The sequence below is a fragment of the Mya arenaria genome, chromosome 2 (genome assembly GCF_026914265.1).
Source record: "Mya arenaria isolate MELC-2E11 chromosome 2, ASM2691426v1".
In the NCBI taxonomy this organism is placed as follows: domain Eukaryota; kingdom Metazoa; phylum Mollusca; class Bivalvia; order Myida; family Myidae; genus Mya; species Mya arenaria.
In genome coordinates, this window is record NC_069123.1 from 68,430,990 (window position 1) to 68,448,616 (window position 17,627).

Sequence of the window (17,627 nt, forward strand, 5' to 3'; positions counted from 1 at the left end):
ATGGAATTCGACTGTATCCATCATTTGAATTTTTTTTTTTGAAAAATCGTTTTGAATAATCAATTCTATGTTAACATACCATAAATGCCCATGTCATAACTACATTGCTACATAACTAAACTTTGCTTTCATAAGACGCTCTTTTACAGCGCTATTAATTTTAAACTTTAGAAATATATATATGATCATGGTTATTTCTCCGTGGTTTCAACTGGTATGTTATATTTAAAAACACATAAGCAAAATTATTTTAAAAGTGTAGTGAAAAAGTGTGATATTACATAAATTCTGTCAATAAATATTGCATTTATTTCCATCGATAATCGTGTTTACGAGCGTCAATAATTTAAGGATAATTGCTGTAAAAACAACTTGATGATGTTACTGTCATTAAAGAAAATATGTTGTTAATTGTTGTTCTTAGTTTATAACGTGGTCTTTCATCACTGCTGTAAAATAGTATATCCAATAAGCCTGCTTAAACATGATCACTGTTGTTAATAGCCATCCGGTGCCCCGTCTTTCCGATAATCAGAGTTGGCCGTGATGTAGTCCCCACGTCTCAGAATCCCCTGGACCACACTGAAAGCGCTGTCCAACATTGTAATGTTATGTCTCATTGCCCGTAGCCCGTCTATTACCTCCTGCAATGTGGACATAGGCAAGATATGTATTTGACGTCACAATAATGCCCTTAGCGGTAAAGAGGTTCTGTGTGTGGAACTAATGTCTATGTACGTGTCTTGCATATTAGGCTTCATCTACGTGCGATTAAGACTAATTTACAATTCCTTGGTGATGACCATTATTATCATAGACGACGATCCGAATGGGGATCAGACCTAGGACCCTAGGACCCAGGGTCCGATAATTTTACCCCAAATTAAGACCAATATTTGTATTGCAAGTTACAGGCACAGCAAGTCTGCTTCAAAATTATACGACGGGCTGAAACACCTGCATTCCCTATACACTATGATGAAACAACAACAAATCAAATTCAACATTATGCCCTTTAAGCCCCTCTCTGTCAGAAACAGGTGGAGGATTGAATATAAGTACGTTAAGAAAAAATGCTTTGGTTAATACAAGATGTAAAAGTGTGTGATACATGAAAGGGAACAAACATTTCAAAATTTCAACTGCGGTCAAAGTTTTCATCAGACTGTTTACTGTGGCCGTGGCATTTGATCTTATAACCCCCCCCCCCCCCCCCCGCGTTGTTGATGTTCTATGCAGACATAGTTTAAACAAGACTGTTTGGCCGTTACATTCCCTAATGAAAGCACTAATAATGTTGAATGGCTTGAGCGAAGACCGCCATCACCATCATCATTACCAACACCGTCATGACCACCATCATCTTCAGAAGGGAGAACACGGCATTGAATTAATTATGGATTGTATATTTGGGTTCCTTCCCCTGTAGTAGATTGTTTTTCGTTACTTGTGGAATTATTATGCAATGTAGTTCCGATGAGGTCACAAGCAGAACTGCCAGTAATTTTCGAATTCATAGGAGTTTTCCCTTCCATATCCGTATTTTAAAGTTTGTTAAACATTGATACATTCAAATTATTACACATTTGATTCCTTCTGAATAAACATAAAATAATTTGTAAACCAAACATTATTCCAGGTATGTTTCATAAACTGATTTATATTAATTCTGGTACTCTTAAGTAAAATTTTCAACTCCACATTGACTCAGTTAAATGTTCTGGTCTATTACAAAAGTCTTGAGGTAAAGCTAAAAATAATACGAGTCGTCTATGGATCAAAGGCAACTTACCACTAAAGTTGCATTTGCAACCCCCTAGGACAAACTGTTCTCGTGTAATTGTGCTTATAAAATAGGACACACAAATATACTAATGCACTTGATTCCCCGAAATTAGATTCATGGAGCCATCTTCTGGTCAAGGGCAATATTTAAGCGAAGTATGATGGTCCTAGGTCTGTTCGTTTTAAACATATACTGCGGATAAGGTTTTTTAAGACTGTTGACCGTAACCTATAAATTTGATGTTCTGAACTTCAAATAACAGGGACCATCTATTGGTCAAGGGCAACATACCACTGAAGTCCCATGTTACTAGGGAAAAACTTCTCGAGTTATTGTGGGCAAAAAGCTTTCCTAAGACTATTTATTTTGACTTTCACCCTTAAACTACTGACTACAAAAAACAATAGCGATCATCTACTGGACTAGGGTACCCTTCCACTGAAGTTTCATGATCCTATGGCAAGCCTATCCCTACTTATATGCGGACTCCCAACAGACCTACCTTCCGACCTACAAATGCAAATCTGTTTGATCCTTTTTTCAAATTAAACTAAATATATATGAATGTAGAAATACCCCTGGGAATCCTGTCTGTATCTGGAGTGTTTCAGGGAAAAGCTGGTGATGAACCCTCGGGTAGTCTATCGCCTCTTTGATACCCCAACCCCAATCAAGAGTCGCGACTGTCACCTTAAATAGGACATGGGAATAGTAAGCAATTATCAACACCTCAAATCGCATAATGTATAGGTATTACCGTTAATAACAAATTTGACTTAAATGATCAAACAAAAAATGCACAACTATGATTTAGATACACATACAATTATATAAGGGATGTTTTGGCGCTTTTTAACTGTTTAATTTGTCGCTGCGTTAGTTTAAAAACATTTATAAAGGATATTATGTTTTATCTGTTCCTAAATCATATTCGTTTTTATCATTTATGTCAAATGAGTTAAACATGATAATGCATTAATTATTTTTTTGTATCATCCTATATTGTGCACCTTTAACTTATCCATCAATGCGTACTTCAAAATCGCGTTATATTGGGCAAATCTAAGCAAATGTTTGAGATACAGACCGCAAAAGAGCTGCTCGAGGAGGTATCATGATACCTGGTGCTTATGAGAATGGGAAGTATAGTATCAAGATTGTGAATACATAGTTTACATGTACCGTACCAACGCTGTAGCAGGAATAATCCTCGTTCCACCGGAAGCGCCAACCACGAGCTGTACATCCCCGTTGCGGTCAATCACCAAACTCGGGGTCATGGAAGATAGGGGGCGCTTCCAAGGTTCTATGAAGTTAGCTTCCGAGGCGGGAACACCGAAGGAGTTGATAGTGCCGGGCGTTGAGAAATCGTCCATTTCGTTGTTAAACACAATGCCTGTACGGGTTCCGACCACTTTGGAACCAAAACTGGAATACATTCATATCTGTACAATATGTGTATTTTTTATTATATATTATTACCAATGTGGTACCTATATTGAACAACGAATACAATACAAACTCAATTTGTAATATCAATTTAAAAGAAACATTAACTATCGCCTATGCACCATTAAAATTTGAGCCGAATGGGCCGTCAACATTCTTAAGGCGACAATAACAGGTATAGCTTATTTAAATGCCCCCCTTCCCCCCACCCCCACACACACACCAAACAATAAAAATAAAATAAAAATGACGGTAGTGGGTAGGTCGACATTTTACTAGTTATTGTTAAGCTCTAAATATCATCTTCACACTTAAATCCGTCGTCATTTTGTATGGATCACCGTTAACTATAGTTCTCTGTAAGACTTCATTTACGCGTCTTTCCGGAGCAAAGAAATATCGAAATGATATATCCAAAGGAAAACAATCAAATGCCAGAAAAAAAAAATTGTTCGATGACAATACAAACATAAAGGTCGTGAACCCGCAAATAAACATTTTGTACGCATAATCTAAGAACTGATACGCCTAATAGTTTGTCCGCCTCGTAGTTTCCCTTACAAGAGATTGATGGTACTGGTGATTGAGACAGCGTCCCCATTCGGTCCTAGGACAGAGAGATGTGAGGTTCCGTTATCCCAGATGTTGAAAAACATAGGTTGGTAATAGTCCGCCTCGAACGTCGAACAGTTGCTGATCCGTTCACGTCGCGCCGCTCCGAAAGTGGGGTCCGTCATGTTACGTACCAGCTGGGAAAAGATTGGTTAGCTCATTAATGTTGATACAATTATGAAACGAGTTCAACGAATTGATATCATGTGAATACCTTAAAATTGACGAAACTTAAATTTATTTTTCTAAACCTGTAGTATAAATTGCAATACTTTTCAACGATGATGATAAAGTTTTTGCATCCTCATAGTGGTCGTTCATAATTTTGTTATCTTACTTTGTTGCGGATGTTTCATTAGTGTGTTATCTAACGCTGTGGGGATGTTTCATTAGTGTGTTATCTTTCGCTGTGGGGATGTTTCATCAGTGTGTTATCTAACGCTGATGGGGATGTTTCATTAGTGTGTTATCTTTCGCTGTGGGGATGTTTCATCAGTGTGTTATCTAACGCTGATGGGGATGTTTCATTAGTGTGTTATCTTACGCTGTGGGGATGTTTCATAAGTGTGTTATCTTACGCTGTGGGGATGTTTCATCAGTGTGTTATCTTACGCTGTGGGGATGTTTCATCAGTGTGATATCTTACGCTGTGGGGATGTTTCATCAGTGTGATATCTTACGCTGTGGGGATGTTTCATCAGTGTGTTATCTTACGCTGTGGGGATGTTTCATCAGTGTGTTGTCTTACGCTGTAGGGATGTTTCATTTGTGTGTTATCTTACGCTTTTGGGTCGTTTCATCAGTGTGTTATCTTTCGCAGTGGGGACGTTTCATAAGTGTGTTATGTAACGCTGTTGGGTGTGTTTAATGGGTTGTTTTACAAATGTGTGTTATCTCACGCTGTTGATGATGTTTCACCAGCGTCTTATCTTACGCAGTTGATGATGTTTCATCAGTCTGTTATCTTACGTTGCTTGGAATGTTTCACAAGTGTGTTATTTTACGCTGTTGAGAATTTTGCAGTGTGTTATATTACGCGATGCTGTTAAGTTTTAAAGTGTGTTATCTTACGTTTTTGGGGATGTTTAACCAGGGTGTTATCTTACGCTGTAGGGGGTGTTTGATCAGTGTGTTTGATCTTTGCTGTTGGGGACATTTAACCAGTGTGTTTTCTTACGCTGTTTTGAGTGTTTCATCAGTATGTTATCTTACCCTGTTGGGGGATGTTTCATCAGTGTGTTATCTTACGCTGTAGGGGGTGTTTCATTAGTATGTTATCTTATGCTGTGGGGATGTTTCATCAGTGTGTTATCTTACGCTGTATGAGATGTTCCATAAGTAAGTTGTCTTGCTCTGTTGTGTATGTTTCACAAGTGTGTTATATTACACTGTTGGGGATGTTTCATCAGTGCGTTATCTTACGCTATTGCGGATGTTTCATCAATGTGTTATCTTGTTCTGTTATGTATGTGTTACAAGTGTGTTATTTTACTCTGAGGATTAAGATCAGTGTGTTATCTTACGCTGTTTGGGATGTTTTACCAGTGTGTTATGTAACGCAATGGGATGTGTGTTAACCAGTTTGTTATCCAACGCTTTGCTCCTAGTTTCACCAGGGTATTATTTTACGCTGTGGGATGTTTAACCAGTTGTTGTCTTATGTTTCGGGGCATTTTTACCAGTATGTAATGTTACATTTTGGGAGATCTGAAGTATCCGTATGAGAAATACTTTCGGACCATCCGGCATGCTCACGAACAGCCATACCCAAACGAATTCAGGACTCGGACACGGAACTCTTTAACGTAGTTAGAAGCCAGTGTTCAAACCACTACGCTTACAGGGCATCCGGTTTCTCCATGATTTTTTTTTATTATTTTCTTTACCTCATCAACATAGTCTCGAAATGCGGGTGTTCCAACTTGGTTGTCGCCAAGTTGCGTGCGCAGCGCGTAGGCATGTTTAAAAGATTCCACCATGCGATGCCACGTTCTCTTTGCTTTCGGCACAGTTGACACGCTGTCGTTAGAAAATCTGAACTCTGGAATAGAGATGAGATCTTATTAGTTTAATAGGCACTAAGTAGTTCATCTCTTGGGGGAAAAGCCATGATTTCTTGGTTGAGTGATGGACACGTATTACAACATTTATTTTTGAAATTAGACTGCATATCTGTTAAACAATCCACAAAAATAATCTTCCGGATATAACTCACCATTGAGGATATTAAGGATGAATAGGTAGACGGCCCCGCCCGAGGGTGGGCGCGGAGAGTAGACCACGTGACCAGAGTCCAACCGGAAGGTGAGCGGCTCTTCTATCCGTACGGTATAATTAGCAAGATCTTCTTCCGTTATGATGCCACCTAGAGCACAGATTAAAATGCAGGTTTAACGTTTTATAATTAAACAATGAGGCCTTGGTATACCCTCAGGCAGTTTGAAATGCGGATAGTGACTTGAAGAATATGCTGACCGTGCCTTTATGTGGCTCTAGGAAATGGTGGAGTAGTCTTTTATGCATTGTCAACCAACAGTGGACTTAGGACTGCAGGCGTATCGTACCAATGAACGCCTCCCTTGGACGTTAGCAGAGGACTGATTGACAAAACGTTCGAGGTGAATAATATTGCTGCTGAACATGTGACCTAGGAAGTCGAAAAAAGGGGGTTCCATAGTATCACAAAGCAATTCGCAGCAAAATAACCGTCGCGTTAACGGACATGGGGCGCGAGTTTTGGACCTACAAACCAGAAACGAGGGACCTCCTACGCAGCCACATACCACTTGGGTGGTTTGCTGAAGTCTCCTCGATGGTGAAACCCATCATGTATCTCCTGGTTGAATGTTCCAGCAAGGTCACCGTGACAGTAAACCCATTTAAGCGGACTGCTGTGAAACATATTGAGTGCATTTTCTTTGGTGAGGAAAGTTCAATTACATTAATGCTTTGTAGAACAAAATTAATGTTTTGTGTAAAAAAACTTGAAATTGATTATTGTTTACATATCTTTATGAACCCAACGAAGTACATTAAACTTATCATGCGTAATAATATATACAAATGTCATTTTGTTTTCATTTAAAATGTGTATTAATCTTAAATTTAAAAGTTAGCGGTAAATATAAGATTTAATTATTATTGATCATATTCATTATTCTGTGTTCGTTCAAGGACGATGTTTTCCACTTGTAAACATCATTGGCTCCAAGACCGCTCAACGTGCATCACGCGTTTGATTGCGCGCCAAGACCGCTCAACGTGCATCACGCGTTTGATTGCGCGCCAAGACCGCTCAACGTGCATCACGCGTTTGATTGCGCGCCAAAACCATAAAAAGATAAAAGGTTATTACGCACGCGAGTAGCAGTTGAAAATGTATAGTTAGGCTGTAGTAGACTTAAGAAACGCAAATCGAAATCAGTTGTCGTTAGATCTACTTTTTGACATGACATGACATGTTTAAAGAATTAATGCGCCGGGGTTACGAAATGGGACGTATGCGGTTTAAAATAGTGCGATTTCAAAGACCTCTTTACTTGAATCATAAAAGTACAACCTTAATGTGAATTTAAAGCAAGCCTAAGAATCTTAAATAAATTTTGGTGAGGAAATGAGGGGAGTATATAGTTATAGATCATTACGCAGAGAACGGAAATATGGTGCCTAAAAGACACTGCCTCACTTTCTACTACAAATAGTAAAATTATCTTCAGTCAACATCGGGTTTCATTTAATTAACTTTACACCAGCAATACACTTGCGAGATGAAAGATGCTAGCGCTCGTTCGTTTTTATTATTTGATCTAGGGGCTTAACTAGAAAATAAAGCCACAGTTTCGAAACATCCTTACACGTGCATGTTTTCATAGCAAACATGTTTCATGCTTATATTATTATCGCATGTCCAGAATTGATTTGCGGGACGATACAACCAAACTATGTCAATGTTCCTAACCTGCGTCCTGTATATCTGCAGCGATATTAGCCGAGAGGCTCCCATTATAGAAGGCGTCCGATCCCTCTTCCGCTATAGTTTCTAGGGTCTGGGCTAGTTTAGGGGCCTTCATCGTCTCCCCCTTCTTATAAATGCCGTTGGTTGCTGGGTTGGTTAGGAGATCGCTGAAGCATAAATCTAAGTAAGCTAATAGTTCATGCACTTGGACGTATCGAACAAAGTAATCAGCGAAATTTAGAAAAAAAACAATCGCAAGACGTTTAGTTTTAGTTCAGTATTTGTATTTGCATAATATTAGCCTGAGCCACAAAAAGTTAATTCATTCATTCAAGTGCCATACATGGGCAGTGTATATAATTTCTTACCGTAAATTCGGAAAATCGGGAAAGAATCTGCTGGTACTTCTAATCGCAGCCTCCAGTGCGTTTCCAACTTTAAATCCCTCTTTACAAAGTTTAATTGCTGGCTGTAGAAGTTGTTTCCATGGCAACCGCCCACCCAGCTTCCACGCCTTATATAGACCTTTTATTTCTCCAGGAATACCGATGGCCAATCCACCTAAAGGAGAAAAAGGTTTACATACATTTTTGTTCCATAACATGTACGTTTTGTTTCTATATTGCGACCTGCGCGTAACCCTGCAATCGCCTGTACTCCGAAAAGTACGATTTGCGCATAACTTTGCAACCGGCAAACCTCGTACCTCGCCAGTTAAAATTATTAAAGCCTAACCACTCAAAGTTTTCTGGAATGACGATTGTGCCTAGCTTACATCGCCGATCACTTCTTGATGTTGTTTGCTCAATATGATTGCGATATTTATTGGTCAGTACGATAACGCCTCACTACGCGATATTTATTGGTCAGCACGATTGCGCCTCACTACGCGATGTTTTCTGGTCAGAACGATTGCGCCACACTAGCCGATGTTTTCTGGTCAATACGATTGCGCCACACTACTCGATGTTTTCTGGTCAATACGATTGCGCCTCACTACTCGATGTTTTCTGGTCAATACGATTGTGCCTCACTACTCGGTGTGTTCGGGGCAATACGATTGCGCCACACTACTCGATGTTTTCTGGCCACTTTGATTGCGCCACACTATTCGATGTTTTCTGGTCAATAAGATTGCGCCTCACTACTCGATGTTTTCATGTCAATACGATTGCGCCACACAACCCGATGTTTTCAGGCCAATTCGATTGCGCCACACTATTCGATGTTTTAAGGTCAATACGATTGCGCCTCACTACTCGATGTTTTCGGGTCAATACGATTACGCCTCACTACTCGATGTTTTCTAGTCAATACGATTGCGCCTCACTACTCGATGTTTTCTAGTCAATACGATTGCGCCTCACCACTCGATATTTTCTGTCAATACGATTGTGCCTCACCACTCGATGTTTTCTGGTCAATACTATTGCGCCTCACCACTCGATGTTTTCAGGTCAATACGATTGCGCCTCACAACTCGATGTTTCGCTACTCGATGTTTTCAAGTCAATACGATTGTGCCTCACCACTCGATGTTTTCTGGTCAATACGATTGTGCCTCACTACTCGATGTTTTCTAGTCAATACGATTGTGCCTCACCTCTCGATAATTTATAGTCAATACGATTGTGCCTCACTACTCGATGTTTTCTGGTCAATACGATTGTGACTCACCACTCGATGTTTTCCAGACAATACGATTATGCCTCACCACTCATGCTTTCTAGTCAATACGATTGTTCCTCGCTACTCGATGTTTACAGGTCAATACGACTGTGCATCGATATTCGATGTTTTCTAGTCAATACGACTGTGCCTCGCTACTCGATGTTTTCTAGTCAACACGATTGTCCCTCGCTACTCGATGTATACAGGTCAATACGACTGTGCCTCGCTACTCGATGTTTTCTGGTCAAAACGATTGTCCCTCGCTACTCGATGTTTACAGGTCAATACGACTGTGCATCGATATTCGATGTTTTCTAGTCAATACGACTGTGCCTTGCTACTCGATGTTTACAGGTCAATACGACTGTGCCTCGCTACTCGATGTTTTCTAGTCAATACGACTGTGCCTTGCTACTCGATGTTTACAGGTCAATACGACTGTGCCTCGATATTCGATGTTTTCTAGTCAATACGACTGTGCCTTGCTACTCGATGTTTACAGGTCAATACGACTGTGCCTCGCTACTCGATGTTTTCTAGTCAATACGACTGTGCCTTGCTACTCGATGTTTACAGGTCAATACGACTGTGCCTCGCTACTCGATGTTTTCTGGTCAATACGATAGTGCCTCGCTACTCGATGTTTCCAGGTCAATACGATTGTGCTTCGCTACTCGATGTTTATAGGTCAATACGATTACGCCTCTTTACTTGATGTTTTCATGTCAATACGATTGTGCCTCGCTACTCGATGTTTTCAGGTCAATACGATTGTGCCTCACTACTCGATGGTTTCTAATCAATACGATTGCGCCTCACTACTCGATGTTTTCTGGTCAGTACGAGTGTGCCTTACCACTCGATGTTTTCTGGTCAATACGATTGTGCATCACTACTCGACGTTTTCTGGTTAATACGATTATGCCTCACTACTCGATGTTTTCTGGTCAATACGATTGTGCCTTACCACTCGATGTTTTCTGGTCAATACGATTGCGCATCACTACTTGATTTGTTAGGGTCAATACAATTGCGCCTCACTGCTCGATGTTTTCAGGTCAATACGATTGTGGCTCACTACTCGATGGGTTCTAATCAATACGATTGCGCCTCACTACTCGATGTTTTCTGGTCAATACGATTGTGCCTTACCACTCGATGTTTTCTGGTCAATACGATTTTGCATCACTACTCGACGTTTTCTGGTCAATAGGATTATGCCTCACTACTCGATGTTTTCTGGTCAATACGATTGTGCCTCACAACTCGATGTTTTCAGGTCAATACGATTGTGCCTCACTACTCGATGTTTTCTGGTCAATACGATTGTCCCTGACTACTCGATGTTTTCTGGTCAATACGATTATGCCTCACTACTCGATGTTTTCAGGTCAATACGATTGTGCCTCACTTCTCGATGTATTCTGGTCAATACGATTGCGCCTCACTACTTGATGTTTTCATGTCAATACGATTATGCCTAGCTACTCGATGTTTTCTAGTCAATACGATTGTGCCTCACTACTCGCTGTTTTCAGGTCAATACGATTGTGCCTCACCACTCGATGTGTTCGGGGCAATACGATTGCGTCTCACTACTCCATGTTTCAGGTCAATACGATTGCGCCTCACTACTCGATGTTTTATAGTCAATACGATTGCGCCTCACCACTCGATGCTTACAGGTCAATACGATTGCGCCTCACAACTCGATGTGTTCAGGTCAATACGATTGCGCCTCACTATTTGATGCTTACAGGTCAATACGATTGCGCCTCACCACTCGATGTTTATAGGTCAATACAATTATACCTCACTACTCGATGTTTTCTGGTCAATACGCTTGTGCCTCACCACTCGATGTTTTCAGGTCAAAACGATTATGCCTCACAACTCGATGCTTACAGGTCAATACAACTGCGCCTCACCACTCGATGTTTACAGGTCAAAACGATTGTACCTCGCTACTCGATGTTTCCAGGTCAATACGACTGTGCCTCGATATTCGATGTTTTCTAGTCAATACGACTGTGCCTCGCTACCATATGTTTACAGGTCAATACGATTGTGACTCACCACTCGATGTTTTCCAGACAATACGATTATGCCTCGCTACTCGATGTTTCCAGGTCAATACGATTATGCCTGGCTACTCGATCTTTATAGGTCAATACGATTACGCCTCTTTACTTAATGTTTTCATGTCAATACGATTGTGCCTCGCTACTCGATGGTTTCTGGTCAATACGATTGTGGCTCACTACTCGCTGTTTTCAGGTCAATACGATTGTGCCTCGCTACTCGATGTTTAAAGGTCAATACGATTGTGCCTCACTACTCGATGTTTTCTGGTCAATACGATTGTGGCTCACTACTCGATGTTTTCAGGTCAATACGATTGTGCCTCGCTACTCGATGTTTTCTGGTCAATACGATTGCGCCTCACTACTCGATGTTTTCAGGTCAATACGATTGCGCCTTACTCGATGTTTTCAGGTCAATACGATTGTGCCTCACTTCTCGATGTATTCTGGTCAATACGATTGGGCATCACTACTTGATGTTTTCATGTCAATACGATAATGCCTCACTACTCGATGTTATCTGTCAATACGATTGTGCCTCACTACTCGATGTTTTCAGGTCAATACGATTGTGCCTCGCTACTCGATGTTTAAAGGTCAATACGATTGTGCCTCACTACTCGATGTTTTCTGGTCAATACGATTGTGCCTCACCACTCGATGCTTTCTGGTCAATACGATTATTCCTCACTACTCGATGTTTTCTGGTCAACACGATTATGCCTCACTACTCGATGTTTCAGATCAATACGATTGCGCCTCACTACTCGATGTTTTCTGGTCAATACGAGTGCGTCTCAATACTCGATGTTTTCAGGTCAATACGATTGCGCCTAACTACTCGATGTTTTATAATCAATACGATTGTGCCTCACTACTCGATGTTTTCTGGTCAATACGATTGTGCCTCACTACTCGATGTTTTCTAGTCAATACGACTGTGCCTCACTACTCGATGTTTACAGGTCAATACGATTGCGTCTCACTACTCGACGTTTCAGGTCAATACGATTGCGCCTCACTACTTTATGTTTCATGTGAATACGATTGCGTCTCAATACTTGATGTTTCAGGTCAATACGATTGCGCAACACTACTTGATCTTTCATGTCAATACGATTGCGTTTCACTACTCGATCTTTCATTTCAATACGATTGCGCCTCACTACTCGATGTTTCAGGTCAATACGATTGTGCCTCGCTACTCGATGTTTTCTCGTCAATACGTTTGCGCCTCTCTACTCGATGTTTTCTGGTCAATACGATTGCGCCTCATAACTCGATGTTTTCTGGTCAATACGATTGCGCCTCACCACTCGATGTTTTCAGGTCAATACGATTGCGCCTCAAATCTCGATGTTTTCTGGTCAATACGATTGCGCCTCACCACTCGATGTTTTCTGGTCAATACGATTGCGCCTCACTACTCGATCTTTCATGTCAATACGATTGCGTTTCACTATTCGATCTTTCATTTCAATACGATGTTTTCTGGTCAATACGATTGTGCCTCGCTACTCGATGTTTTCTGGTCAATACGATTATGCCTCACAACTCGATGCTTAAAGGTCAATACGATTGCCTCGCTACTCGATGTTTTCTGGTCAATACGATTGCGCCTCACTACTTGATGTTTTCATGTCAATACGATTATGCCTAGCTACTCGATGTTTTCTAGTCAATACGATTGTGCCTCACTTCTCGATGTATTCTGGTCAATACGATTGCGCATCACTACTTGATGTTTTCATGTCAATACTATTATGCCTAGCTACTCGATGTTTTCTAGTCAATACGATTGTGCCTCACTACTCGCTGTTTTCAGGTCAATACGAGTGTGCCTCACCACTCGATGTGTTCGGGGCAATACGATTGCGTCTCACTACTCCATGTTTCAGGTCAATACGATTGCGCCTCACTACTCGATGTTTTATAGTCAATACGATTGCGCCTCACCACTCGATGCTTACAGGTCAATACGATTGCGCCTCACAACTCGATGTGTTCAGGTCAATACGATTGCGCCTCACTATTTGATGCTTACAGGTCAATACGATTGCGCCTCACCACTCGATGTTTATAGGTCAATACAATTATACCTCACTACTCGATGTTTTCTGGTCAATACGCTTGTGCCTCACCACTCGATGTTTTCAGGTCAAAACGATTATGCCTCACAACTCGATGCTTACAGGTCAATACAACTGCGCCTCACCACTCGATGTTTACAGGTCAAAACGATTGTACCTCGCTACTCGATGTTTCCAGGTCAATACGACTGTGCCTCGATATTCGATGTTTTCTAGTCAATACGACTGTGCCTCGCTACCATATGTTTACAGGTCAATACGATTGTGACTCACCACTCGATGTTTTCCAGACAATACGATTATGCCTCGCTACTCGATGTTTCCAGGTCAATACGATTATGCCTGGCTACTCGATCTTTATAGGTCAATACGATTACGCCTCTTTACTTAATGTTTTCATGTCAATACGATTGTGCCTCGCTACTCGATGGTTTCTGGTCAATACGATTGTGGCTCACTACTCGCTGTTTTCAGGTCAATACGATTGTGCCTCGCTACTCGATGTTTAAAGGTCAATACGATTGTGCCTCACTACTCGATGTTTTCTGGTCAATACGATTGTGGCTCACTACTCGATGTTTTCAGGTCAATACGATTGTGCCTCGCTACTCGATGTTTTCTGGTCAATACGATTGCGCCTCACTACTCGATGTTTTCAGGTCAATACGATTGCGCCTTACTCGATGTTTTCAGGTCAATACGATTGTGCCTCACTTCTCGATGTATTCTGGTCAATACGATTGGGCATCACTACTTGATGTTTTCATGTCAATACGATAATGCCTCACTACTCGATGTTATCTGTCAATACGATTGTGCCTCACTACTCGATGTTTTCAGGTCAATACGATTGTGCCTCGCTACTCGATGTTTAAAGGTCAATACGATTGTGCCTCACTACTCGATGTTTTCTGGTCAATACGATTGTGCCTCACCACTCGATGCTTTCTGGTCAATACGATTATTCCTCACTACTCGATGTTTTCTGGTCAACACGATTATGCCTCACTACTCGATGTTTCAGATCAATACGATTGCGCCTCACTACTCGATGTTTTCTGGTCAATACGAGTGCGTCTCAATACTCGATGTTTTCAGGTCAATACGATTGCGCCTAACTACTCGATGTTTTATAATCAATACGATTGTGCCTCACTACTCGATGTTTTCTGGTCAATACGATTGTGCCTCACTACTCGATGTTTTCTAGTCAATACGACTGTGCCTCACTACTCGATGTTTACAGGTCAATACGATTGCGTCTCACTACTCGACGTTTCAGGTCAATACGATTGCGCCTCACTACTTTATGTTTCATGTGAATACGATTGCGTCTCAATACTTGATGTTTCAGGTCAATACGATTGCGCAACACTACTTGATCTTTCATGTCAATACGATTGCGTTTCACTACTCGATCTTTCATTTCAATACGATTGCGCCTCACTACTCGATGTTTCAGGTCAATACGATTGTGCCTCGCTACTCGATGTTTTCTCGTCAATACGTTTGCGCCTCTCTACTCGATGTTTTCTGGTCAATACGATTGCGCCTCATAACTCGATGTTTTCTGGTCAATACGATTGCGCCTCACCACTCGATGTTTTCAGGTCAATACGATTGCGCCTCAAATCTCGATGTTTTCTGGTCAATACGATTGCGCCTCACCACTCGATGTTTTCTGGTCAATACGATTGCGCCTAACTACTCGATCTTTCATGTCAATACGATTGCGTTTCACTATTCGATCTTTCATTTCAATACGATGTTTTCTGGTCAATACGATTGTGCCTCGCTACTCGATGTTTTCTGGTCAATACGATTATGCCTCACAACTCGATGCTTAAAGGTCAATACGATTGCCTCGCTACTCGATGTTTTCTGGTCAATACGATTGCGCCTCACAACTCGATGTTTTCAGGTCAATACGATTGCGCCTCACTACTCGATGTTTTTTCGTCAATACGATTGCGCCTCACTACTCGATGTTTTCTCGTCAATACGTTTGCGCCTCTCTACTCGATGTTTTCTGGTCAATACGATTGCGCCTCACAACTCGATGTATTCTGGTCAATACGATTGCGCCTCAACACTCGATGTTTTCAGGTCAATACGATTGCGCCTCACATCTCGATGTTTTCTGGTCAATACGATTGCGCCTCACCACTCGATGTTTTCTGGTCAATACGATTGCGCCTCACTACTCCATCTTTCATGTCAATACGATTGCGTTTCAGTACTCGATCTTTCATTTCAATACGATGTTTTCTGGTCAATACGATTGTGCCTCGCTACTCGATGTTTTCTGGTCAATACAATTATGCCTCACAACTCAATGCTTAAAGGTCAATACGATTGCCTCGCTACTCGATGTTTTCTGGTCAATACGATTGCGCCTCACAACTCGATGTTTTCAGGTCAATACAATTGCGCCTCACTACTCGATGTTTTCTCGTCAATACGATTGCGCCTCACTACTCGATGTTTTCTCGTCAATACGTTTGCGTCTCTCTACTCGATGTTTTCTGGTCAATACGATTGCGCCTCACCACTCGATGTTTTCTGGTGAATACGATTGCGCCTCACCACTCGATGTTTTCAGGTCAATACGATTGCGCCTCACATCTCGATGTTTTCTGGTCAATCCGATTGCGCCTCACCACTCGATGTTTTCTGGTCAATACGATTGCGCCTCACTACTCGATCTTTCATGTCAATACGATTGCGTTTCACTACTCGATCTTTCATTTCAATACGATTGCGCCTCACCACTCGATGTTTCAGGTCAATACGATTGTGCCTCACTACTCGATGTTTCAGGTCAATACGATTGCGCCTCGCTACTCGATGTCCTCAGGTCAATACGATTGCGCCTCACCGCTCGATGTTTCAGGTCAATACGATTGCGCCTCGCTACTCGATGTTTCAAGTCAATACGATTGCGCCTCACTACTCGATGTTTCAGGACAATACGATTATGCCTCGCTACTCAATGTTTTCTAGTCAATACGATTGTGCCTCACTATTCGATGTTTTCTGGTCAATACGATTGTGCCTCGCTACTCGATGTTTTCTGGTCAATACGATTATGCCTCACAACTCGATGCTTACAGGTCAATACGATTGCCTCACTACTCGATGTTTTCTGGTCAATACGATTGCGCCTCACAACTCAATGTTTTCAGGTCAATACGATTGCGCCTCACTACTCGATGTTTTCTCGTCTATACGATTGCGCCTCTCTACTCGATGTTTTCTGGTCAATACGATTGCGCCTCACAACTCGATGTTTTCTGGTCAATACGATTGCGCCTCACCACTCGATGTTTTCAGGTCAATACGATTGCGCCTCACCACTCGATGTTTTCTGGTCAATACGATTGCGCCTCACCACTCGATGTTTTCTGGTCAATACGATTGCGCCTCACTACTCGATGTTTTCAGGTCAATACGATTGCGCCTCACAACTCGATGTTTTCAGGTCATTACGACTGCACGTCACCACTCGATGTTTTCTGTTCAATACGATTGCGCCTTACCTCTCGATGTTTTCTGGTCAATACGATTGCGCCTCACTTCTCGATGTTATCTCGTCAATACGATTGCACCTCACTACTCGATGTTTTCTCGTCAATACGATTGCGCCTCACCACTCGATGTTTTCTGGTCAATACGATTGTGCCTCCCCACTCGATGTTTTCTGGTCAATACGATTGCGCCTCACTATTCGATGTTATCTCGTCAATACGATTGCACCTCACTACTCGATGTTTTCTCGTCAATACGATTGCGCCTCACTTCTCGATGTTTTCTAGTCAATACGATTGCGCCTCATCTCTCCATGTTTTCTGGTCAATAATATTGCGCCTCACTACTCGATGTTATCTCGTCAATACGATTGCGCCTCACTACTCGATGTTTTCTCGTCAATACGATTGCGCCTCAATACTCGATGTTCCCTCGTCAATACGATTGCGCCT

The 17,627-nt window shown here is 41.5% G+C and overlaps 1 protein-coding gene across 2 annotated transcripts in view; it reads right to left on the reverse strand.

The window, feature by feature from the left end:
• Positions 1-288: 288 nt before the first annotated feature.
• The window catches only part of LOC128246744 (glutathione hydrolase 1 proenzyme-like), a 34,604-nt gene continuing 17,265 nt past the window's right edge, over positions 289-17,627 (reverse strand). For both annotated transcript variants that reach the window (XM_052965158.1, XM_052965148.1), the window contains exons 6-13: positions 8,171-8,363; positions 7,806-7,969; positions 6,063-6,212; positions 5,734-5,888; positions 3,797-3,984; positions 2,974-3,214; positions 2,363-2,476; positions 289-644 (exon numbers count right to left, since the gene is read on the reverse strand). In XM_052965158.1, the coding sequence (XP_052821118.1) occupies positions 498-644; positions 2,363-2,476; positions 2,974-3,214; positions 3,797-3,984; positions 5,734-5,888; positions 6,063-6,212; positions 7,806-7,969; positions 8,171-8,363 (1,352 nt within the window). In that variant the 3' untranslated portion in view covers positions 289-497. The remainder of the gene's footprint in view (positions 645-2,362; positions 2,477-2,973; positions 3,215-3,796; positions 3,985-5,733; positions 5,889-6,062; positions 6,213-7,805; positions 7,970-8,170; positions 8,364-17,627) is intronic.